Source organism: Anarhichas minor, unplaced genomic scaffold (genome assembly GCF_050575085.1).
Source record: "Anarhichas minor isolate MPS153535 unplaced genomic scaffold, ASM5057508v1 ptg000010l, whole genome shotgun sequence".
In the NCBI taxonomy this organism is placed as follows: Eukaryota; Metazoa; Chordata; class Actinopteri; order Perciformes; family Anarhichadidae; genus Anarhichas; species Anarhichas minor.
This window is the reverse complement of record NW_027466456.1, coordinates 1,082,365-1,106,194: the sequence shown is the minus strand read 5'-3', so window position 1 is coordinate 1,106,194 and position 23,830 is coordinate 1,082,365. Positions and strand designations below refer to the sequence as shown.

At 43.6% G+C, this 23,830-nt stretch overlaps 1 protein-coding gene across 1 annotated transcript in view; it reads left to right on the top strand.

Annotated features, from left to right (window-relative positions):
* The window catches only part of LOC142946905 (capping protein, Arp2/3 and myosin-I linker protein 3-like), a 28,861-nt gene that overhangs the window by 1,338 nt on the left and 3,693 nt on the right, over positions 1-23,830 (top strand). The window contains exons 2-33 of the mRNA XM_076088528.1: positions 1,800-1,894; positions 5,960-6,010; positions 6,115-6,174; positions 7,288-7,409; positions 7,519-7,613; positions 7,882-7,952; positions 8,116-8,189; positions 8,272-8,347; positions 8,865-8,953; positions 9,302-9,396; positions 9,499-9,585; positions 10,383-10,492; positions 10,584-10,661; positions 10,772-10,848; positions 11,361-11,465; positions 11,555-11,624; positions 12,946-13,027; positions 13,191-13,287; positions 13,496-13,550; positions 15,188-15,360; positions 15,476-15,544; positions 15,925-16,018; positions 16,874-16,972; positions 17,071-17,190; positions 17,278-17,391; positions 17,462-17,637; positions 17,774-17,861; positions 17,960-18,079; positions 19,751-19,817; positions 20,103-20,290; positions 20,680-20,759; positions 22,883-23,056. Of these exons, the coding sequence (XP_075944643.1) occupies positions 1,800-1,894; positions 5,960-6,010; positions 6,115-6,174; positions 7,288-7,409; positions 7,519-7,613; positions 7,882-7,952; positions 8,116-8,189; positions 8,272-8,347; positions 8,865-8,953; positions 9,302-9,396; positions 9,499-9,585; positions 10,383-10,492; positions 10,584-10,661; positions 10,772-10,848; positions 11,361-11,465; positions 11,555-11,624; positions 12,946-13,027; positions 13,191-13,287; positions 13,496-13,550; positions 15,188-15,360; positions 15,476-15,544; positions 15,925-16,018; positions 16,874-16,972; positions 17,071-17,190; positions 17,278-17,391; positions 17,462-17,637; positions 17,774-17,861; positions 17,960-18,079; positions 19,751-19,817; positions 20,103-20,290; positions 20,680-20,759; positions 22,883-23,056 (3,151 nt within the window). The remainder of the gene's footprint in view (positions 1-1,799; positions 1,895-5,959; positions 6,011-6,114; positions 6,175-7,287; positions 7,410-7,518; positions 7,614-7,881; positions 7,953-8,115; positions 8,190-8,271; positions 8,348-8,864; positions 8,954-9,301; positions 9,397-9,498; positions 9,586-10,382; positions 10,493-10,583; positions 10,662-10,771; positions 10,849-11,360; positions 11,466-11,554; positions 11,625-12,945; positions 13,028-13,190; positions 13,288-13,495; positions 13,551-15,187; positions 15,361-15,475; positions 15,545-15,924; positions 16,019-16,873; positions 16,973-17,070; positions 17,191-17,277; positions 17,392-17,461; positions 17,638-17,773; positions 17,862-17,959; positions 18,080-19,750; positions 19,818-20,102; positions 20,291-20,679; positions 20,760-22,882; positions 23,057-23,830) is intronic.

The following is a 23,830-nucleotide window of genomic DNA, read 5'->3' as shown; positions in this document are numbered from 1 at the left end:
CAGACTAGTTGAAAGAAAACGTTTATTTTTCTACTTTGTCTGTTTACGTCTGTAGATTTCTACTAAATCCACCAAAAGTTACCATTAGATAATGCCTCATTTACATATTTAAACATAACATTTCAGAAAACTTGTAAACTTTTATAAATACTCCTTAATGTGAGTAATGAAGTGGTGAAGTTTCATGGTGATACCTATGAGTTCATGTGTTCACCTGTAGAGTCTCTAAATGTCTGTAATGGAACTAAACGTCTCTTTAAAGGACGTTTCCTCTGAATGAGTTTGTTCTCAGACTCTGATGATAAATCTCCACTTCAGCAGCTCTTACATTCACCAAACTTTACTCTTTCATTCCTCTCTGTGTGCTGAAGGTTCACACAGAGGGGTTTGTTCACTCATCACTCACACACTCATTTATGCTATATTTTATATAGACACTTCCCTTTTGGCAGCGTCCACAGGTCAGAGGCCACAGAAGTGACGGTGATGCTGCTCGACAGGAACAGTTCTCGGTGCATCATAAACACCGATGCTCGCATGTGTCATGTTGCTCTCGTAAGAGAGAAAATGACACTGAAGCATATTGTGCACCACGTTGATGATGAGTGGGCTGAACTCACCGGGGCGATGCAGAAGGATTTCTGTGATTAATCCATTCGGTGCAGACTTTACTTCCCGCTAAATGTCAGCCTCTTCTTTGCTTCGGTGTCACATGCAGATTGAATCGCTTTTTTTTTTTGGTTTGTAACATATTTAAAATCATCAGGATGCGTACAGACTCGGAGTTCATTTGATTATTTCATCATCTGAAATGCCACGACAGGTCTGTTGAAATGACAAGTCAGACGTATCCCTCAGTTATTAGATGAAGACGTGAGTACAGGCCTGTCCGCCCAAAGGTCAGTCATTCAGCGCATGGTTTGATTTGGACTAATTTCATTTGATCTCATCCTAAATGGCCATTCGTATGTTTCTGATGTTTTGAAAGATACTAATATAATAATAATAATAATAATAAAATTTATTTATAAAGCGCTTTTCACAGACAAAATATCAAAGTACTTTAACAGAGCAGAAATTTAAAAGCATAAATAACACAATGTGACCATATGGTCAATAAATTACATACACAGATAAAAAATAAAAATAAATTAAAAATTAAAACATTTGGCCGTAAATATCAGGCCGATTTTGACTCAAATAGGTAACAATGGCGCCAATCTGTTCCATTCAGGCAGCAACCTCCGGTTCTGTTGGGTGAAGCTGATGTGGAAGTGTGTTAAAGCTGCATTCTCTCTAGTGTCCACCAGGGGGCGACTCCTCTGGTTGTATAGAAGTCTATGAGAAAATGACTCTACTTCTCTCTTGATTTATTACCTCAGTAAACATTGTAAACATGAGTTTATGGTCTCAATCTCTAGTTTCAAGTCTTCTTCAATACAGCATGATGTTCATTTAGTACATTATGGTCCATTTAGAGTCAAACAGACCATAAAGCAGGGGATGCTTTAGGGCGGGGCTACACGGTGATTGGCAGGTCTCTACCAGAGACGTATGCAGCGTCTCTACGTCACTCCTCCTCAGTCCAAATATGGTCACTTTCGTTAATTGGCTGCAAAAAACCCAAGATGGCGACGGCCAAAATGCTGAACTCAAGGCTTCAAAACGGCGGTCCACGAACAAATGCGTGACAGCATGCCGACTACGTCCACTTCTTATAAACAGTATATGGCACAAAAGTTTAGGAACCCCTGTTTGTGCTTATTTCTCCAACATGTTCATGTGTTTTTCATCCACAGAAAGCATCAGGAAGATTATCGATAAATCATCCATCAAGTTCCTTCATGGAATTAAGCTCGACGCTAAAAGTGGGAAAACAGAGGACAGAATACTGGTGAGTTGCTGTTTCCTCTCTCTGATATAGAAGAACATCTCAATCCTGCAACATAAGCAGCCTGATGCATTGCTCCACGTATGTGCAGTATCTTTGAGGTTAACCTCCCCACTGCAGCCTTAACGGATCTCTGCCACATCCGTGACAGCAGAGGTGGAGGCTCTCCGTGATTTAACGGTGAGGGTGAATGCCGTTTACTGACCGCCGCCCCTCTTCTGTGGCTGCTGTTTGGCAGCTTGGCGGGATGAATATTGGATAGATGGTATCTGCGGAGGCAGTGGGGGGTGGGGGGGCTGAGCTGCTCGCAGCCTTTGATTCTGGGGCGCTTTCATCACAGAATATGGGACAGAGATGTGAAATCTCGATGTGAGTGAGTGAAGCTCTGCCAGCTATCAGGGTAAAAATCTGGGCCAATCAGCACTTCTATTATGGACCAGAACGTAGACTGGACCCTGGGAGGATGCTCGTACTACACATGTGCATGAAAACACACACACACACACACACACACACACACACACACACAGAGGTGACATACAGTAAGTACAGATCAGCAATTATTGATTAAGTGCTCCTTTAAATGCAGCAACTAAACCACGTGATCTTATACAATGTCCAGGCCAACTGCAATGAAGTAAGTAGTTTTTACACAGTTTAATCTCTGAACCCCAAGCAGTGTTTTGCTTCTGTCACATTTTACTCTCCGTGGCCTTGATTTTCACTACAATATATAAGTTCTGCACCTCTATGGAAACAGAACAATGAGAGCTAGAAGTAGAGAGAACTCAAACATGTCTTCTTTTGTGCAGAATAACACACTTATAATGACATAAGTCATGAAAAAGAAAAAAACGCAAGTTGACTTTGATGAGTTTTTCTTCCAAAAATGGAAAACAGTGGAATCTTTATACATTTTTTCCAACTGCCCACAAATGTTACCAGTGTTGGGAATAAAAATAGAGGCTCCACATGCCTATATTCATTGAACTATTTATACAACCTCTACTTACAGCCTCTCCTCTCTGCTCTGTGTTCAGCAGCCTGTAGTTGAGTCCAAGTGTCACTGATTTTTTTGTCACGTGACTGTTGGTCTCAGTTGAGTCAATCATGGCTTCCTAGTTGCGCTGCGGAGCTCAGAATTTAATGTTTTTTACAGAATCTGTTTAAAGCAAACGGTTTCTTTGGGGCGATATTTTAAATGAGAACATGAAGAATAAAATGTTTTTGATGAAATATCACAATTTTAGGCTTCGTTTTGGCTGCTTTTTCTGACTTTTTGTTTTATAGCTTCTGGCTACGATAAACAGTGTAGTTCTCGCAATCGTTTAAAGAAAACATGCTTTTGAATCCCGTCGGTGGTTTTTGGGGGTCAGAGGGTTGAAAGACCCGTTGCTTCTCCTGTAATCTAAACTTCACCTCGGCAGAGCTCCCACCCAATAGATGCTTTAATGAATCGCTGTGTGGCGAGCGCGGGCGGTTAGGAGAGTTTCTGCATGTCGCAAACACTCTTTGATGCTCAGACACTCTGATGTGACTGTGTGCCAGAAACATCTTTCCAATTATCTCTTTCCAATCCATGTCTCACTTCCTCTTTAAAAGCTGAGCTGGAAAGACTTCTCGCTCATGCTGTGTGCGCAGAGAAGACGGAGAAATAGATTGGAGTTTGATCAAACGCTCTGGGTTTGCTTTTTTTGGGGGGGGAGGGGGGAAGCGGAGCTTAAACGTGTTACGTTTTTAAGTCAAAGCTTCTGTTATTGCTAGTTACATGAATTTATCTTTGATTTTCTAACTGGTCTCCTCACCCTAAAACCCCTTTCCCACTGGACACACAAACACTAACGTCTAGCTTTTGTCTTTAGTGGGAAATGTTACAATCAGCATTCATTCCTGGACAAATCTATTTGCAGTAGTTAAGTATTTATCAGCCTCAGCTCTGATCGAGGGTACGCCGATGCTATGTGACGCACGTTTAAGTGAATATACAATTATGAAAAGCAATATGCATAATTATTTGATGTATTAACTCACAAAAACACAATTAATATGCTCTCCTCAAAGCCACCCGACTCCAGTCAGACGACAATCTCATTACCTCGCCGCTCAGCAAAACACAACTTCATTCAAGGTTGACAGAAGCAAAACAAATCTCATCAGAACCGTACTGGTTAATCTTGCACTGTTCCAACAAACACCAACTCTGGTTTGGTCAAATTAAACCATTAATTCACAAAGTTAGATGTGAAAGGAAACATTAAATCCTCAAAGCTACCAGACTCCATTGATAGAAACGGTCATTTTACAGCGCTGATCAAACAACAGACGCGGTGTAGCTTGTTTATAACGTTAGCTTTTCACTTCTGCTGGTTGTGTTCACACTTCAACAATCATAACAGTGGTTTTCACTTGTGAAGATTATCTCGCAGAACCAAACATGTATCACGTATCAACATGTTTGTTTGCCACAGAGATTATTTAACAAACCAATGGCAACAAATCTCAATGGCTTTTTGTGGAGGGAACCAGTGCGACGTTAACTTCCTGTTGAGCCCACCAAAATACGTCACCCCCTTCAGGACTCTATGTTAAATGATTCTATCGGCTATTTTTAGCGGATTTTCCTGCATATACGCACTTATTTTGATGGGAAAAGGTATCAAACAAGAAAAGATTAGAATATTTGTCCTGCAGCAGCATAATTACACAATGAGCATGAGGTGTGTGTGGTGTCTCTCTTTCATGTGGAGTCTCCCTCTGTCCTGTGATAGGCCTACATACTGGTCTTCTTAATGCACTCCTTCAGACGGTCTCCTCTCTCTCTGTCCTGCTGCATCAGCACCATTTACTCCTGTTTACTCTCAACTCCCACTTGTAACCCCCGACTCACTCATAATGTGATACACACTGGTCTTTTTAATCAACTCCTTCAGACGATCTCCTCATCTCATTTTTTGAGTGACCACATTTTCGACACCTCACTTGCCGCGTGGGCGTACGAGGCTGTCGGTGTGCGGTTCTGACAGGCCCGTGTCAAGCTGCTCTCTCCGGGAAAAAAACAAACCCCACGACAGTGGAGTGGGAGAACTGTAATTTAATTACTGCTTTTCATTGGGGGAGAGGCACATGAAGGGGGGGGGGGGGGGGGGCTTTGTCCTGAGGGAGCGTTTTATCCGGGCTGTCGTAGAGGATGGAGTAAATGATTGAGAGTGACGGAGCAGGAGAGGAGAAGAAAAAAGAGCAGAGGGCAGTGCTGGTGGAGAGCAGTGAAATGAAGAACCACTGCTCTTTGTTTGCCTTGATAGAAGAGAGACAATTACTTATTTTTTTAGGGTGTGCTTGATACAAAACCCCCCCAAAAAATAAAGAAATTGCCGCTTATGAACTGGAATCAGGAGCTGAACCAGATTCATCCAACAGCCGCACGACACAAATGTTTCCAGAGCAAGCGGCTGCAGAAATGCTGCGTGGGCCCCATTCAGATGGAGATGCACAAATGAGCTCTCCGTTAGCTTTCGGGATCGCCGGTCACGTCTAACAACTCCCATGCAACTTTGCATTGGACTTAAAAAAGTATGACGCACTTCAGAACCTTAGCGGAGGGTAGCGTAGCAGAAAAAATGCTAATTTTGTCATCGTGACGCATCACTTGAAATGTGGAGGAAAAACCGGGCGGTTCTTTCCTTTAAATTGCGATATTAAAGATATTAAAGATCTGGGGCATGACTGGAAACGACACACATGCACGTCTCAAATTTAATGCACGAGCCACTTTTGTGTTTGCCCTCCGCAGAAGTGATGTGATGCTGATGAAATTACGTCTCGCATTTCGCGACATGCCGTCATTTCTCAGCCTGTTTGCCAGTCTATTAATGTGAGACAACTTGTCTCTGACACAGAAAGCTTTTAGCGGGATCAATACATGAATATGGAAAGCACTCCTCACTTCCCTCTCATCATTACCATGGAAACTCCCGGGACTATTTTCTCCCCACGGGGGAGTTTGACAGTGCAGTGAACTTTTCCTTACTCTTGATTCAGTTTGCTATATTCTCTCCCTTTTCTTTTTAGGTCCTCACAACATGGCGTCTCTACTTCTTGGCGACAAAGATTCCCGCTAAGGTACTTGTTAACAGCTCCGTGTCTCCAGTTACAGTATGCATCTCTTTGCTCTCTCATGGTGCCTGCTGAAATATTAACTTTGTCGACTCTTTCTGTAACAACAGATAGAAACCACATTCAACTTCTTGGAGATTCGAGCTTTGAATTCCCACCCAGAGCACCAAGTGAGTTGTGACATAGATACGGACCTCTGCCAAGGGTTTCAAGTGTTTGTACGGTTGTATAATGGTGGTTACATCACTTTGGCCTTCAGGGGATGACAAAACGCATTCATCCAAACAGCTGCACAGCAGTCGATGGGCTCTTATTAACTTGTTCTCTACTATTGTTGACGGTGACAGCAACAAGAAAAACGGTTTAGGGACTGTAGGAAAACGAGTGGGATGCGAGGTCAGAATCAGGGATGTTGTATCGTATTGTTTTCTCTAGCATCTGAATTCTTCTTTGGGAGAGCATGGGAAGGTCTTTTTATTCTTATTATTACAGAAAAAAAGAAGAGATCAAGCAGTCACAAATGATGCTTTAGTGTTCACCATAATGTCATAAAGGTGCACTTTGCCCTAATGCGGCGGACAACAATCTTTAATCTCACTGTTTTAGGGCTCAATGTTCCCATCACACTCAACTAGCTAATACAACCAATATGTCTGCATGAGGAACACAAACAAATACAATCTCTATAATCAAGTTAAAGTAACCACAGCTGCAACGATTAGTCGACTCATCAGGAAAAGAATCCCCAACTATTTTGGTTATAGATTAATCGTTTAAAAAATGGCAGAAAATGCTGTTTTCAGCCTCTGAAATACAGAGATGTCCTGCTCCTCTCTGTGTTGTATTACACAAAACAGAATATCTTTGGGTTATGGACAAAACAAGACATTTAAAGACATCACCTTGGATTTTAAGAGACTGGGATAAACACTTCTCACAATTGTCTGACGTTTCATAGACCAAGCGATTAATCGGATAATCTAGTAAATAATAAACAATAACATTAATGGATACATTGTTGCAGCCCTGAAGGTAATTAAGTCAGCCTTTTATTTCGTATCACTTTATTCTGAAATAGAGTTGCTGAAATAATCATAATTTTAATTCCATTATAATTGTCGTCTTTTTTTAACTTTCTCTTTTAGTTATTAACGGTGTAACGAAACAAACAGTACTATATTTTAAGATACTACAGTATTCATGAATCTGGGGAGGGTCTTCAGCCCCCCCTCCTCACCGTAATAATTTGCCCACAGTCCCTTACAGCTCCATTTTCTCTCCAGGTTATCATCGACACCGACAAGTCCAGCTACTCGCTGAGGTTCGAGTCACGCGAACATCTCAATCATGTGGTCGGCCATATCAATTTCGCTCTGTCTCGAATATTCAACAACTCCATTTTTGCGTAAGTACTTGAATAAATCACTTATCCACGGAGAGGTGGATACCTTTTTATTTAAAAATACCTTTATTTCTCCAATTATCTAAAGATGAATGACTCCTTATCTTTGCAGCCCTTCCATCTGTCATTCAGACAGCGACCTCTCTGAGGGCAGCAGGAAGTATTCACCCAGCTCGGAGACGTCGGTGGAGACCCAGAGGGCCTGTGGTAAAAGAGACATTATCATCAAATATGGGAATTAGCACACATGCATACACGGACGGGGGGGCACACTTGGCGGCCCTGAGGGGAAATTGGCTCGCATGCTTCACACATGCGTCTCCCAGATGTTCATTGAAAAAAAATAAAAACATTGATAATTTGCACAAATGTTTTCTGCCCTTTTCTCTCCCGTTGTCGCTGCAGGAAGCAGCTGTTCACATCGTCTCATTTTGTTTTTTCTCTCCCTTTGTTTTGTTTTTTCTTCCTCTCTCAGGAGGCTTCTCAGAGACGTACGCCGCTCTGTGCGACTATAATGGCATCAGCTGCAAGGAGGAAGTGCAGTGGGTAAGAGCTGTGGGACTGTGCCTGTGTCGCTGTGAGTGCTTTTGAGTGTTACGTACAGCACTGTGACCAAAATTGAGGGAGCGGGGGGTGTGTGTGTGTGTGGGGGGTGGAGGTGGTCATTTACTGCAGCATAACAGACTCATGGGTAATGTTGCTCCTGTAGGACGTGGACACCATCTACCACTCCCAGGACAGCCGAGAGTTTAACCTGCTGGACTTCAGCCACCTGGAGAGCAGGTGAGGGACGGAGAGCGCTCAACACGTTATTACCTCCGGAAAACGTACGGAGCCTCATTTACCTCGGTTTCATCTTTTCCAGGGATTTGGCGGTGATTGTTGCGTCGATGGCGTACAACAGCTGGTTCACTAAACTGTACTGCAAAGATCTGCGGATAGTAAGTATAAGTTCTGCTGTGTTACTGTTGAGTTATTAAAAGATGGTTTAAGATAAAACAGAGACCGCAGGATGAGCGCCGGGCTTTTGTTACATACTGACCAAACCGTAGAATTACATCCTCCGGGTCCATCACATGATGCAGTTGCGCCCAAACACGCTTTTTTTATAGACTTGGCAAAGAGATGTCTTGAACAGCTCTTATTTAAAGCTACTACAAGGAACTTTCACTTTGTGTTGATTTTGGCGGTCCCTGTGAACAAAAGTGGAAGTGTTTCTGAGCACCAGAGTCCCATGATTTAGTGTTTTTGGGAGGCGAGGTTACAGGAAACGCTGGTCGCTTGCTCTACAGGCCCATCGATGCAGAAGATATGGGTGATTTTATCTGAATTTGATCATTTTTTTTGCTTTATGAGCAACTTTCATAGGTATAAACGGGGCACGCATCCTGTTCTCTTTATACATCCGAGGCAGAAACAGGTGAAACATTTCATGTGAATATTTTCTTTTTCCTTCAGGGGTCAGAGGTCACTGAGCAGGTCCTGCACACGGTCAGCAAATCCTCCAGCCTGGAGGAGATCACTCTGGAGAACGCCGGGTTAAAATCGTGAGTTTTGATCCGTCTGGCACCTTTCTTTTGCTTTTCATACAATCAATCTTCTATAAACGCACACGAGTTCTACTCAGTCGGTGAAAACAGTTGCGTGATGTCTTCTGCTGGTCAATAGCGTTGAAATGATCAGACAAGCTTATTAAAGTCTTGCGACAGCCTCAGATTTATTGATTGCTGTTGGGAGGAGAAGAACAAGAGAACAAATACAACACAAATGTTTCTAAAAATACATTACCCACCCTGGCTTTGGAGAAAGTGCAAAGTTAAATCGCTCCCTTTAGATGTTTGTGTGTATTCACAACACATTGTTTGTCTGTAATAAACTATGGACCCACTTCACAGAGACTTTCCACAGAAGATGTCAGCTGCTCTTTCAGAGAACCCTGCGTCTGTCATCCACTCGCTCAACTTGGCCCACAACTCACTGGACAACCAGGGTATAACAACACATCAGCTACTCTTTGGTTGTCTAAGCTACTAATTTAGTTTGATGGTAATGAGGGAACTCCATTTTTACAACTCTTGTCTCTACGCTGCAGGTGTGTCCAACCTAATTCAGCAGGTGTGTCGCCTCAGCAAGGGACTTCGTCTCCTCAACCTCTCCAAGACCTCACTCACATCCAAAGGTTTGGGCCCGTCCCACTTTATTTCCTCTAAATAAACTAAATGAACATCATGCTGTATTGAAGAAGTCTTGAAACTAGAGATTGAGACCATAAACTCATGTTTACAATGTTTACTGAGGTAATAAATCAAGAGAGAAGTAGAGTCATTTTCTCATAGACTTCTATACAACCAGAGGAGTCGCCCCCTGGTGGACACTAGAGAGAATGCAAGTTTTAAGATGCGTCACTCATCAGAACCGGAGGTTGCCACCTTGGTTGGAACCTGGTCGGAGCTGTCTGATGCTACGCTATGATTGGCCAGGCGTTCGAGGGGGGCGGGACTTTGCGAAGGGTCAATTCCACAATTCACCAAAAGCCGGTAGAAATTGGTGAGATAATAGACCCAAAGGAGTTTTTACAAATCTGCAGCTTATTGAGCAGCTCTCTTAGCTCAGGTTGGATTATCATTTAGGGAGTATAAAGCCTCCAAAGCTCCAGAGGATTCTCCCTCCTGAGGAGCTTTGTTTCATGTTTTGCCCACCCCCCCCCCCCCCCCATATTGACTTTTGATGTCTTGTGCTGCCCTGCAGGCAGCATGCCTCCTGTAACCGTCTCATCTTACCGTGTACCCAGTGGAGAATTTAAATATTACATTGACACTTTCCCTTTAAATCTGCCGATACCTGCTGCTGCAGATGTGTATGAATAATGTAAGGGCACAAAATGTTTTGAGAGTGTTCTCTGTCTTTTACTAATGTGCAACATCCTCCTCCTCTTGTCTCTCTCTCTCTCTCTTTCCTTTCATCCGTCCCTCTCAGGAGTGGTGTCTCTCTCTCAGGCTCTGTGCTCCAGCGACGAGTACTCCAACTCTCTCCTGCACCTGGACCTGAGCAAGAACCCCGGGGTCCTCTCAGGGGAGGACGCCTCGGTCAGAAAGCACAACTCAAAACAAACCCCACTTCCATTTATACGCCACTTTTCCATCTAAATGTGACGTCTTCTTCTCCGTCTCTTTCCAGAACTTGTATCTGTTCTTGTCTCAGCCCAACTGCCTGGTCCATTTGGATCTGTCAGCCACAGATTGCTCTGTGGACTCAGTAAGTATTTAATGTCTGGGCGCGATTCGAATGTTTACAAAAAATGCATATCTCTCTCTGTGCAATGCTCAGCCCAGATTAACCGTTTCAAACCCATGTGTCTCATGCAGCTATTTGGGGCTCTTCTGAGGGGGTGTTGCGCTGATCTTTCCTTTCTGAATCTTTCCAAAAATTCCTTCTCCCACAGGTTAGTCATATCTTAAAGATTACCTAAACAATAAAGGCAGCTGCAAATCCAAATCTGGGACTATATCATGCTTATTTCACCGTGAAGGCCTCCTCTCTCATCATCCATTCTTCCTCTTTCTTTTCTTTGGTCATAATCTTCATCTCTTGCTTCAATTGGAGCTTTGTGGGAGTCACTGGTACATTATGCCCCATCTCTGTGGGTTTGTCTACCGCCGTTTAAAAAACAGAACTCCCAGAGCTGTCTGCATAGATAAGACTCATGCATATTTAAGCAGAAGCTATCTATCATTTGACCCCACTCCCCCTCTCCCCCTCCTCTCTCACACCAAAGCAATATTCACTCTATTTCTCATTCTGTGTCAGCGCTCAGCTCTGCACTGCACTCGTATTTACCCGCCATGTCAACAATGTGATTTAAATCTGTTCTGTGTGGCCGGTCTCATCCCATTCCACCCTGTCCATCATCTCCTCTCTTTCATCTCTCGTTTCGTTGTTTAATTTATCCAACAGGAAAGCGAAGGACACGCTGCCGCTGTTCCGCCAGTTCTTCAGCTCGGCCTTCAGCCTCACTTATGTCAGTCTGGCCTCTATGAAGCTGCCCCCTGACGTTCTGAGGTAGTCGCCGTGTCATCCTCGTGTTCTCTATAACCGAATCGCCTCCCGTCAGTCCAAACTCACTTCTTCTATCCTTCCTGTCTCCACAGGGCTCTCCTCACAGGGTTGATCTCCAATCCTCATATCAATGACCTTCATCTGGACATCAGTGGCTGCGAGGTAAGAGTTCATCTCCACGTCTGCAATGGATTCTAAGCTCAAGTTAAAGGGATATTCAGTATTTTCTTCTCATACAGTGTCGGGGATTTTCTTTACATCTCCACATGCAGTTTAAACGTACTAGTGCAGCGTGTGCCCGTCGAGAACGGGCGACCAGAATTGCGGTGTGGCTGCTTGCAAGCTTATGAAATGATGAGAAATCATTTCAAAGAGAAATTCAAGTTTGTGAATCTGTGGGAAAGATATTCAGTAAAATGTCCGAATGAAATTGCGAGGTTACGCAATCAAGACTCTTCTCGCTTCTGTGAACGTCTCAACTAGAAGCAGAGAAAACTATGTCTGAAACACAAAGTCACAAAGACACTAAAGTCACACACAAACAGACACATTCAAGTCACAAGTACAACCCAAGTCAAGGCCAAAACAAAAAACCCTCACAGTTGATATCATTCGTTTCATTCGCTCGACAACATTCAAAACATTGTTTTGAATATTTTCACAGGTTTTACAAAGTGTGATTTACAGACTTGAAATGAATTAATAGACCCTATTGATCCCATATCACCGCAGTCAGAAGCCTTTTGTTGATCATTTCCTAAAGTAAATGTAGCAATACCCCAAAGCAACAAAACTGAAGCAAGACTACTGCATTCAAAATGTGAAAGTACAGGAGGAATATCTGCTACAGCAAAGGCGTGGCCTGAGGAGTTATGTTTCCGGGTTGTTCTCGTGAACACGATATCTCAGGAACGCCTTGAAGAAAGTTCTTCAGATTTGTCGTAAGCATCCATCGAGCCTCAAGGATAAACCGATTCGATCTTGGTGGTCAAAGGCCACTGTGGCCTCACAATACACTTTCTTTGCCATAACTCAAGAATTGATATGCTAATTATGACAATTTGACACAAATGTCTCATAGAATTGCAGTTTGCATATTTACAAAGTTGGTAATGCCGGTCGATTTAAATTATATCAAACTTCCAATCGGTTCCCGTTTATGTGCACCCACAGCTGTGACGATGGAAAGCAGCTCTTCCAGGTTTTGAGGACATCTATATATTTACTTGTTTAAGAGAAAAAGTGATAAACTAACAAATAGCCGAAGATGTTTCCTTCCCACGGAGCAGAAGTGCTGCAGATCACAAGGCAGAGCTCAACAAAACCTTCAGACTGCTTGCAGAGACATATAAAAAAGGGCATTCATAAATCTGCCTCACTGTGGAAAAGTAGAACAATTCCCCAAAGACGACTAAACCTGAAAACGACGGATTCATCATGCCTGTGCATATGTTGGTTTTCCCTACCCTCTCTTTCTCTACAGCTACGGTCCGCAGGAGCTGCTGTAGTGCAGGAACTCTTCCCCAGAGTCTCCTCCATCGGCACTCTGGATGTGTCGGACAACGGTACGGTGGCACGCTGCACCACATCCCTCTGGGACCTTGACTCCTTGTCCTCGGGCAGGAGAGGTCTGAGTGCGCTGTTCATGAATCAAGACATGAGCTCTACATATATATATATATACATATGTGTGTGTGTGTGTGTGTGTGTGTGTGTGTGTGTTGACAGGTCTCGATGCAGACTTGCTCACGGTACTGCCGGCCCTCTCCAGACACCCCTCCCTCAAGCACCTCTATCTGGGCAAGAACTTCAACATCAAAAACAGGTGCTGCCGGTGCTCAACGCTGCGCTTTACTGCAGTTATTTGTGCGTGCATGTGAAACACGAGGGCGCGTGTGCGCTACACATGCCAGCTCGAATATACGTGTCTGTGATTTAACTTTCCGTTTTTCATAAGCGGCTGCCGGACAGCTCGCCGGCAGCAGGAAATGACGGACGCCAGCTCATCCCAGCCTCTGTGTTTATGTCTGCAGGGTTCTGGATGAAGTCCTGCAGAAGCTGGTTCATCTCATACAGGAGGAGGAATGTGTGAGTGATAACACAGGAAATAGCAATCATGCTTGAAGACATACCGCATGATGCAAATTTACCAGTCTGCTGCCACTAGCTTTGCTTTATCATATAAATTTTAAAAAAAATGGATCAGCTGCAAAGATGCAGAAAAATCACATATTCTCTTTTCACTCCGTCCACTTTGGAAGAAAAAAAAAAAAAAAAAGATAATAAAATTGACTTAAAGGGGACACATCATGCTCATCTTCAGGTTCATACTTGTATTTTGGGTTTCTACAAGAACATGTTTACATGCTTTGATGTTCAAAAAACTATTTTTCTCATACGGTCTGTCTGAATATACTTGTATTCACCCCCTGAAACGCTTCGTTTTGGCGCCTGTCTCTTTAAGACCTCCCCCATGGAAAAGCCCGGTCTGCTCTGATTGGCTTGAAAGGAAAATATGGCGCACCTTTCCAAAGATCGTTCTCAGATGGGGGCCTGTGTATTCCAATGAGCGTGCACATAGAGATGTTCCGATACCAGAGTACCAATCCGACACGCTAAAAACAAAAAAAGTAAAATAGGTCAATTCTCTCTCTAATATCTAATATATATTGCTGTGAAAAAAATCTCTTTCAAACTGTATTTATTAATGTTTCTCGGCAAAAACAAAATTTTACACAATTACATTTGAACACATCATAATAACGTTTTAATTTACTTGCGACCAATACTGATTTTTACCGAATGGATCTTGAAAGCACGATAATATTACTTAAACAACCTCCGTTAACGTTAGCTGTAACCTCCGTTATTTAGCAGAGCAGGACTGTGCTGCCCACTGGCTGCTAACAGCCAACAGCGAACGTTAACCAGCTCTCCTGACGATTTGTCGTTCACAATGTAGCATTATCAAGGAAAAAATAGAGTGCACAAGAGTGTTTAACCACAGGTCAGTAGTACTAGTTTGCACATGTGCAGTAGCGATCGGGCATGATGTACGGGTGGTGTAGCGAGAGACGCGTGCTGTTGTTGTTCCTGTGTAGTGTGAATACGCTGATAAATGATGTGACAACTTGGAATCTGATCGGTGCATAGACTCACGTACTCGCCGATAGCAGATCCAGCATTTTCGGCTGTATCAGAGGCATTACTGATACCGGTATCGGAGCAACTCTACTTGCATGTGACATAGGAAGGGGGAGCCAAATCTGATTGGCTCATTGAATGTCATGTTTTCTGATCTAGACTACCCACAAAAGAACTGACTGGGTCCTCTTATTTCACAGTTTGTGGGTTGGTAGACACTCCAGATACCCAAATGTATCTGAAAGAACTGAAATAAGTGAGTTTTCATGGCATGTCCCCTTTAAGGTTCCTGGACACATCATTCTTGCATTACGTTTCTCTGCAGAAGTGTCACTGTATCATTAATTATTACCGTCTCTTGCGGGCACAGTGTCTATATCAGTACACACACACATATTGTAAATAATTCATACAGACAGCATGTTAAGTCATGTGCGGCGAGCAGTCGCATCACTCCGCAGTAACTTTAACCACTGCACTTCATCCTCACGGCTCGCCAGTCACTTCCTCTCTTCCCACCGCTCAGTTTTAGATTTATTCCTAAATAACACACTCACTTTAACACACATGTGCCTCTCCAGGCCCTGCAGTCTCTGTCCCTGGCCGACTCGCGCCTGCGCTCTCGGGGCACCGTGCTGGTCAACGCTCTGGGCAGCAACACCTGCCTGAGAAAAGTGGACCTGAGCGGCAACAACATGGACGACATCGGAGCCAAGATGCTGAGCAAAGCCCTGCAGATCAACACCACGCTCAGGTGAGGGAAAAATAAATGTATAGAGAGAGAAAAATATATATATATACACTTTTTTATGAGTTGCGCTCTTTATGGAGGTCTTTATTCAATGCAACTCACCATTTTTGCCCTGCAGGAGTGTGACATGGGATCGCAACAACACCTCCGCATCAGGGTTTCTAGATGTGGCCCGAGCACTCGAACAGTAAGGGCATTAAGAAAAAAACATTTTTATGTGCACACTAGAGCGTCGGCAAATAAGAGGATATCTTGTATATCAAAAATACATGTGATACCTTATATTATATGTTTACATTTGCAACGTGAGCTGAGCAAATTGCTGCGTTCCACTTTGCTATCTTAACTGGTTCAGACTTTTCTTTAGGCTAAGGATGACATGGTTGCAAAGATCAAAGTATTACTCACTGGTTGCCGTGGCGTAGGAGGGATATTTTGGGATGAACTCTGTCCATTGGGGACATTAACTTTAGCCAACTTTAACCCGCTTTATTTTCTCTCTGTAGTTTGTTACCGTCTCCTTCAATAACTCGATTCTTTCTCTGTTCCCTCCTTTTTCTCTCTCAGTAATTTCATCTTGCAGTACATGCCTCTACCCTTAAGTGACATCAGCCAGGCGTACCGCGGCGCCCCAGAGAGGACAGAGCAGGCGCTGACCAAGGTTGTTCTCTACTATCTCCTAAATGCAGCTAAATCCTCCACTTAGCTAGTCTAACTGTGTCCGACTGCTGTTTGGTGCTGAGCCGGTAGTGTACGGTGGCTTTATAGAGCCTTTTTGCAGTGAAAGTGACTACTGACTGAAACATAGACTGTATATAAGAAGTGGACGTAGTCAATTTGACGTCACCCATTGGTTTGTGGACTGCAGTTTTGAAGCCTTGAGTTCTGCGATTTCGCCGTCGTTCGGAGATCTCGCGTTGAATCTACGTACATCGTCGAATACTCAGCCACCACATTGACCAGCTCTCACTCACGTTTTCCACCGTTGACCGTTCTCCCAGCAACAAGTCACAATAACAAACAAAGGTAAAGAAAAAGGTTACCCCTAACCCTATGTTGTCAGACACTCATGATGACAATCTAATCCTGTCAGTAGCCAAAACGAGCCGTTTTAGTGGCATTAACGGTGAGGAGTTGCGACTACATTGCAGCCCGTTTAACGGCTGCCATCTGCAATTGTTCTCCATCAATACTGGACCAATTTCAAAGATTGTTGTACCCCCCAATAGTCACTTAGACACAACAGCATGGCAAAATAGAGTTGAGGTTGAAAAATATTGAATTACCCGTTAAGATGCAGTTTGAAAACAGGGCCCAAAAATGTGAAATCTAAAAACGAAAAAACAGCCGCCTGTTCTCTGCATCCTTTCGCTCTGCTTCGTTGCACTTTGGTTTCCTCAACAATCTGCTCTATTGCATCATCAACATGTCTTTTCTATCCGTCGTCCTTGTGTTTTTTCGCTGCCAGTTATTATTACACTCTACTAACTCTCTCTCGCCTCTCCGCCCCGCACAGATCCAGCGCTCTCTGGTGAGGAACAACCAGACGCAGCGCTTCTCTCAGAGGCAGGCTCTGCGGCTGCACCAGGGCCTGGTCACGAGCACTGCCGAGCAGGTAGCACTCACCTTGGTGTACTGCATGTACAAGAGTGTTTATTGTGCGATTCTGCTCTCGTAACACCCGCCCCCCTCCTCCACCTGTCTGTTTCCAAGGTGATGGAGCGCCTCTGCGTGCGCGTCCAGCAGCAGGTGTGTGTGTTACGAGGCGCCGGCGAGATGGAGGAGATTCAAGCTGCTAAACAAGTGTTAAAAGAGGCCAGGAACTCCCGCGCTGTGAGTGATGCAGAAAAAGAACGTGCGAGCGTAGTATTTGCATTACATTAACACGGAAATTTGAATACTTTTTTGTTCCTTCGCAAGCTGTACCCATCGCTGTGTGAGCTGGCTCATGTGCTGTCCGTGGACGGGCCGGTGCGGCAGCGGCTGGACTCTCTGGCCGGTGAACTCGCCAAAGCTGCGGACAAAGAGCTTCAGGTAGATCCATCGGCCTCTTTCCACAACCGTGATTCACGGCGAGTTACTGATCGCAGGTGCTTTGTTGCAGGTGATCGTGGACTCCATGGTGTCGCTCTGCCGCGAGCTCTGCCCTTTGTCGTCCTCTGCGGCCGAGAGGTTGAGTCCTTCGCTCTCGTCTGTCTCCGAGCGCGTGTCCATCCCTCGCTCCGCCATCCGGACGGCTCTGATGGAAAGAGCAGCGCAGGACATCCACCGAGCCTTAGAGTAAGAGACGGCCGCAGGAACGGAAAAGCAGAGGGCAAACTGCAGTGAAGGAGTTGGAATTTGATAAGTAGGTTATTGATTTCTGACTTTAACCTCTTCCCGTCCGTCTCTCCCTTTCTCACCCAATCGTCTGCAGAGAAGTGAAGCTGTCGGTGGTTTCCTATCTCACCAACTCCATCGTGGACCAGATCCTGCAGGAGCTCTACGCCACCCATAAGACCCTGGTAGATACACTTCTTGTAAAATAGACATTGTGCGTCTGAGACAAAGTGATTGAGAGGGCGTCAAAGGGTTGACTGAAGAGCGTTGCCGTCTGTCTCAGACTCGACAGGTGTCTCTTCTTAAACGCTGGGAGGGGACGTGTGACGACGGGACGGGCTGGAGGTTCAACAGACACAGAGACTCTCTGGACATCACAGATGAGGAGCTCAGCACCAGCATAGTGAGTGGGAATATACAGACATCTTTCCATTTGTCCGCTGATACAGCGCGTTGCCACGTTTTTCACATTATTGAGATTTGAACTCATCTAGTGCCTCATGTCCACTGCAGGTTTTGGTACAAAGTGTTTTTCTCGATTTAGTTTTCCACTGCGGCGAGTAACCCCTCAGTGTAGGCGGGGCTTTAAGCTAATTGCCGTGGCGACGACATCATCTTCTGAATCCTTTCATTGGCAACCAAAAATCTGGGTCTAGTGAATAAAAAAAAACTTGCGGTTGCTATTGATAGTAGTTTGGCTATTTAGCTAGCTTGCCGTTTGTGCAGATGTCCCGTGTAGCGCTAGTGACGATTCCCTTTGACCAATCAGTGGTCTGTATTGTTTTAACTCGACAGTACCGGGTACTATCAACAACTTTTGATTACGGAAAACCAATAAAAGAGCCAGCTGAGTTGAGTAGATGCAGTAGAAATGCGTTTGTATTCTGCCTGCAACCATCTCCGTGTGATGGCCAAAAGAATTTGAAAGAGCTTTGAAAGGATTTTGCCGGGGTATAATATTATCTTCTCCCACCTTGTATACATTTCAATATTGGAGTCACAAATTATCACATCTTCCAACTCCTGCCAAGACACCGAGGTAGCATTTGTGTGACTTTCTCAATTATTCTTATATAATCTAAACCCATTTCTGTCTGACTTGAACAGTTAAGTAGTTTATAGAGTTTTGCATTCCATTGTTTAATCGTGACACAAGACGTTTGTTGTCTTGCATCGATGAATATGTCGACAAAACTAGGGTCGCTCTCCTCCACTTCTTTACCATGGAAATAAACTTCTCACCAAAATACAGTGATGGTTAGATGGAATGATGTATTTTCCTCTGGGTTCTGACATTTGAAACATTACATTGATTTTCTTGACAGAAGCACTGAAGGTCAAAATTTTAAGCCCTAAAACTCCACTGGAGATGTTTCAGCAACACTTGGATTGACGGTGTATTGTCAGTTACATTGTGCTTTGGCCTTTGGAAGTGTCTCATTGATTGGCTTGATTGAAGGTCTATAATTCCTACACTGTAAGTCCAACTGGCATTAAATCAGAATAAGGTTTATTGCCAAGTAGGTTTTATCTCGCAAGGAATTTGAAGAGTCAGTCGGGGTCCCAGGCCTAGAAACATGAGGATTTTGGTCCTGATGGACTGCAGTTGGGAGGGTGGGAGTGGTCGGGCACATTTGCCTATCCGGCCATTCAATCACCTTCTCTGCAGAGCGAATGACTCGCTGCAGTCTGCCTTGTCCTTGGCAGTGGCAGCAGCATACCAATCGACTAGACTTATGTCGAGAAATCAACTTTGCTTTCTCTTTGACATATTTCACAATGATGTAATCCAGTTTTTCCTTCAGCTGAGAAGATTTTCTATAATCAAGTTATTCACATCATCGACCATTTGTACCATTATTCGTCTACCTTTTTATGTCCCAGATTGTGTTTGATGTTTTGTATCGGCTGTTTTCACATGTTCGACTTGTGACTGGACAAAACTGCACTGGTAGAAGCACCAACTGGCCTAAAGGAGAGCTCGTATCATTTGTGCTACTTGACTCGTCTCTTCTTCTGTGTCTTACTCTAATGCTATCCTTCAGCATCTCAGTATTTTTTTTTCTCCTCCAAGGACACAATAGCCATTAAGAAGCGCAGCTCGAGAACGAGACGAATACGACCCGTCTCCACCAGGCTGAGTGAGTACTGCTTTATATCCTCCTCTCTCCGCTCTTTCCTGTCTTTTCCCGTCTCTCTTAGGGCTCCATTAGTGTTTTGTTTTTTTCTGTTTCCTCTTCCCTGTCTCTCCATCTTAGAAGTCTGCTAATGGCTGTTTTGATCTGACCTGAACCAAGTCTGAGTCAGTACATCTCAGAGCGGTTGTTTAAAAATTGTCGACTCTGAAACAAACGATCGTCTCGTCGACTTTGCCTTCTCAGTTTTCTCGCCCTCACATCTTCTATGATCTTTCCACCTGCCATCAGGCCTGTGTGACGACTCCAGCTCCTCCCCGCCCCCCTCCGTGCCATCGTACTCCTCGCCGCTGTCCCGCTCGGCATCCTGGGAGGGCCTGTCGGAGCTGCCAACGCAGGGCCTGCCGCTCCATCATGTGACGCGGGTTCGGCCGAGGCCTCCGCGGAGGCACAAAGGAGGCCACATTCCTGCTGAGACTGTAAGGCGGGTTTGATCGTGGCACCTTTTGACACATTGGGCCTATAAAGTAATTTGAACTGTGTGCATTATTCCAGTATACTATACATCTATACATTCATCTATCTAACATGTCTATATATATATCCATCTATGCAACGTATGACATATTTATCTATCTATCTATCGATCTTTAATCCTCACATTTCCTAATGTTCTTGCCTGCTGGCAGTGACTGTCTTTTTCAGAGGTAATATATACAAAGTGGATGGCTGCAATTGGATTATGCAATCTCACTGAAGCCAGTGTAATCCATTTGTTTTATTGCAGAACATTTACAAATGAAACCCAGTGAGAGTTAACTGACCTATTAAAAAGTGGTTGTGTGTGTGTGTGTGTGTGTGTGTGCAGCATTGCAGTGAAAATGGAGGAATAAGTCCTCTTGATGACGGACTCCCAGATTTCTATACTAAAAGAGTGCTCCCTGACAGGTAAGAGTTTCTCTCATCTCTTTGACAGAACATCCCCTCGATTTACATGTTTTAACTACCGATCGCATGTACATTAACCCTCGCGCATCCCTTTAAAAAAAGTTAATTAACAAAGTAAATAAATATTATTTTCCACTTCCACTGAGTAAAATCTTTTAATTAACATCAGCCCTGATTATAACCACCAAATATTAATACATTTTCAGAATGTTAACCCTTCAAATGCCGGTTTGTTTAAATAATGCAACAGTTTTTTTTAAATATTAAATAATTTTCTGTATACTTTGTGCCAGGGAGGTTTTATTTAATGTCAATGATTAGCAACAGCATTGATTTTGTTGCATTGAAACACTGCAATGCTCCATAATACAGCAGTGATGCCCATAGTGGGAACGAGGAGAATAGCAACGTATTAGCCTCGTTGGACAAACGTGAGAAGATGGCTTTATCTGATGGGAAAGAGTAAAAACTACAATTTGGAAGATTGAGGTTTAAATGGGGATATTTTTGTCCTCAAGGGTCTGAGTGTCTGTATTTTGGCTACACCGTTTATTGTAGACAACATAGGAGCTGAAGTTGCACTTCCAAAATACATTTTAAAAAGCTCAAACCCTTGCCAAGATGTATGTAATTTGCATCAACACAGCCAAGAATGTCCCTATTGATGCTTAAAGGTTAAATTACTACTGCCCAGGTGTTTAGAATGAGTTCCTACTTTTCAAGCGATCATTAGTTTCCTTTCATTGTTTCCACACTTTGAAAATCTACTTACAGAGTCCTAAAACTCGCTGGAGATCTTGTAGGTAATTCATCACAGTGAGCATTTTGTCACGTTGAAGTTATTGTCGCATGATAACGCAGCTGTGAGCAGAAACTGCTTTGAGAATATCCGAGAGAGCTAGCTGCCGAACAACTTGATACAGTTAATACAAGAAGAAGAAGACATGTTTATTTATCGATTGTCTTCTGGGTTTGATTGTCCACTAATACAGCTTGTGATTGAAACACTATTTTCATGGTTTACTGCAATCAATGGACACCTGTGGGGGAAATCATATTAAAATGTGTGTTGGACAATAAGAGGATTTTTCATCCATTGCTATATTCGCTCCTATGTGAGTGTATAACAAAAGGATTAATAACTTTCTCAGTAGCAAACCAAGAAGGTCACACAACAAAAGACACTAATATGAACAGACAAATTACACGATTGCAATGAAAGCAAGTGACTGTGAAAAGTGTAGCTTCAATGGAAACATGACAACGATGTAACCTTGGTTGGTACCTAAAGTGGCATGCCTACCAACAGGCTTCTACAAACCTAATAAATACCATCCGTTATATGAGGCTCTTTAGATTTGTAGTATCCTGCAAGTGAGATATTTTCACCAGAAACAAAAAGTTATTAAACACGACAGGAGCAAACATGAAGAGATTGCATTTCTACAATTTTCATATTCCATCTTGATTCAATGACATTTTTAATTAACGTGATACCCGTGATCACATCCACACAGTCCAACAGCCCTGCTGGGGCTCTGACAGCTTCTCCGGCGAGGCTTCCTTTTAATTGGCTCATGTTGAGGTTATTATAATTCAAGAAGGTTGTGTTTCTCTGACCAGTGTGTTTTCTGTCTTTGAAGTGCTCTCGTGGCGATGTTCAGCTTGTTTAGCACATCCTGCAGGCGGCTCTGAGCCAATTGAATCTGCTGTCCGTCATCTTTGTTCCATCATAACATAAATTTCGCTCTTTGATGATTAGAGGAGCAGGCGCTGGCTGTTTGCAGCGTTTGGGGATGAGTTGCATGTTGTTGATCAAAGGGGTCTGAGATTCAGGAAGGAGAGGTGATTTTTTATTTTTATTTTATACACAGATCAAAGTAGGATGTTAGCTTTTTTGTCGTGATTTTGTTAAATATGTGACGGGTCTGCTTTGGAAATGAAAAGGAAAAGTTTTTAAAGTTTGTTCCTACATCAATCGTGCAAATTAAGCTAAATTGAAAATGAATGTGGTAAAACATGCAGACAAAAGGCAGCGTGGATGACTGCGATGAGTTCAATGACCTCCTAACAGAGATGACCGGACTTTATGTGCGACGCTCAACCTCTCTCACCTCTTTCAGCCAGCTCTCCTCTCTGCACAAAGCCCACTCGCTGCGGAGGAAGACGAGGAGAAACATGCTGGCCATCTTCGGTTTCCGGAAGAACCGCAGCCAAACTCTGTCCAATCAGGGGCCGGAGTCTGAGGCGGAGGTTTACGGAGACGGGTGTCACTTTGTTGCTACAGCACCCTCAGGGTTCGTGCGTGCACAAACACCACACCGGCACACTCCAATTTAGAAAAGAATGGCCTTGAAAACACAACTCAATGCCCACGGGGTGCATTAGATTACAGGTTCTCAGAGTGGGAGCTGAATGGGGGCGTGAGGCACGACAGCTGATAAGATTTGCGTGACAATTCAACTCCTTTTCAAAAGATATAAATCAGCCGAATCTGAATGTAGACGCATGATGCACATATTTTTAGATTCAGTGTGACTCACACTTCCTGAGGATATCATTATCTCCGATCCCATTGTGCAGCACACTTGCATAAATCAGCTTAGAAATCATAGGAAATAAAGACACTCCTTTTAACTTCAGAACTTGCCTGAAAAGTCAGTTTTTTTAGATTTCTTCAGTATCAAAGTACTCCAGTGATAGCGCTCTATATATCCATGGGAACACTGCAACAAGAATCTGATAATAGCTGATTCGGCATACTTTTTAATGGTGCCAATTTGCTAAAAATGTTGGTGTGAACGATGGGCCTACAGTAGATAGATAGATAACAATACACACATTTTCTTTCCATATTCTACTGTCAGCAGCACCGAACTTCATAAATACCACGACAAACATTGCTCCAAATCTCCTTCATTTCTTTGTTGATACGAGAAATGGCTGATAGCTGCCAAAGTGCAGGCGGGCCGATACCAGCGAGTGTACACAGACGTAGACGACAGCCGGCGGCTCAGAATCCAGTCAGCCAAGTGACTACAGATGAGCTGTCGCATGTCAAATACGGATTA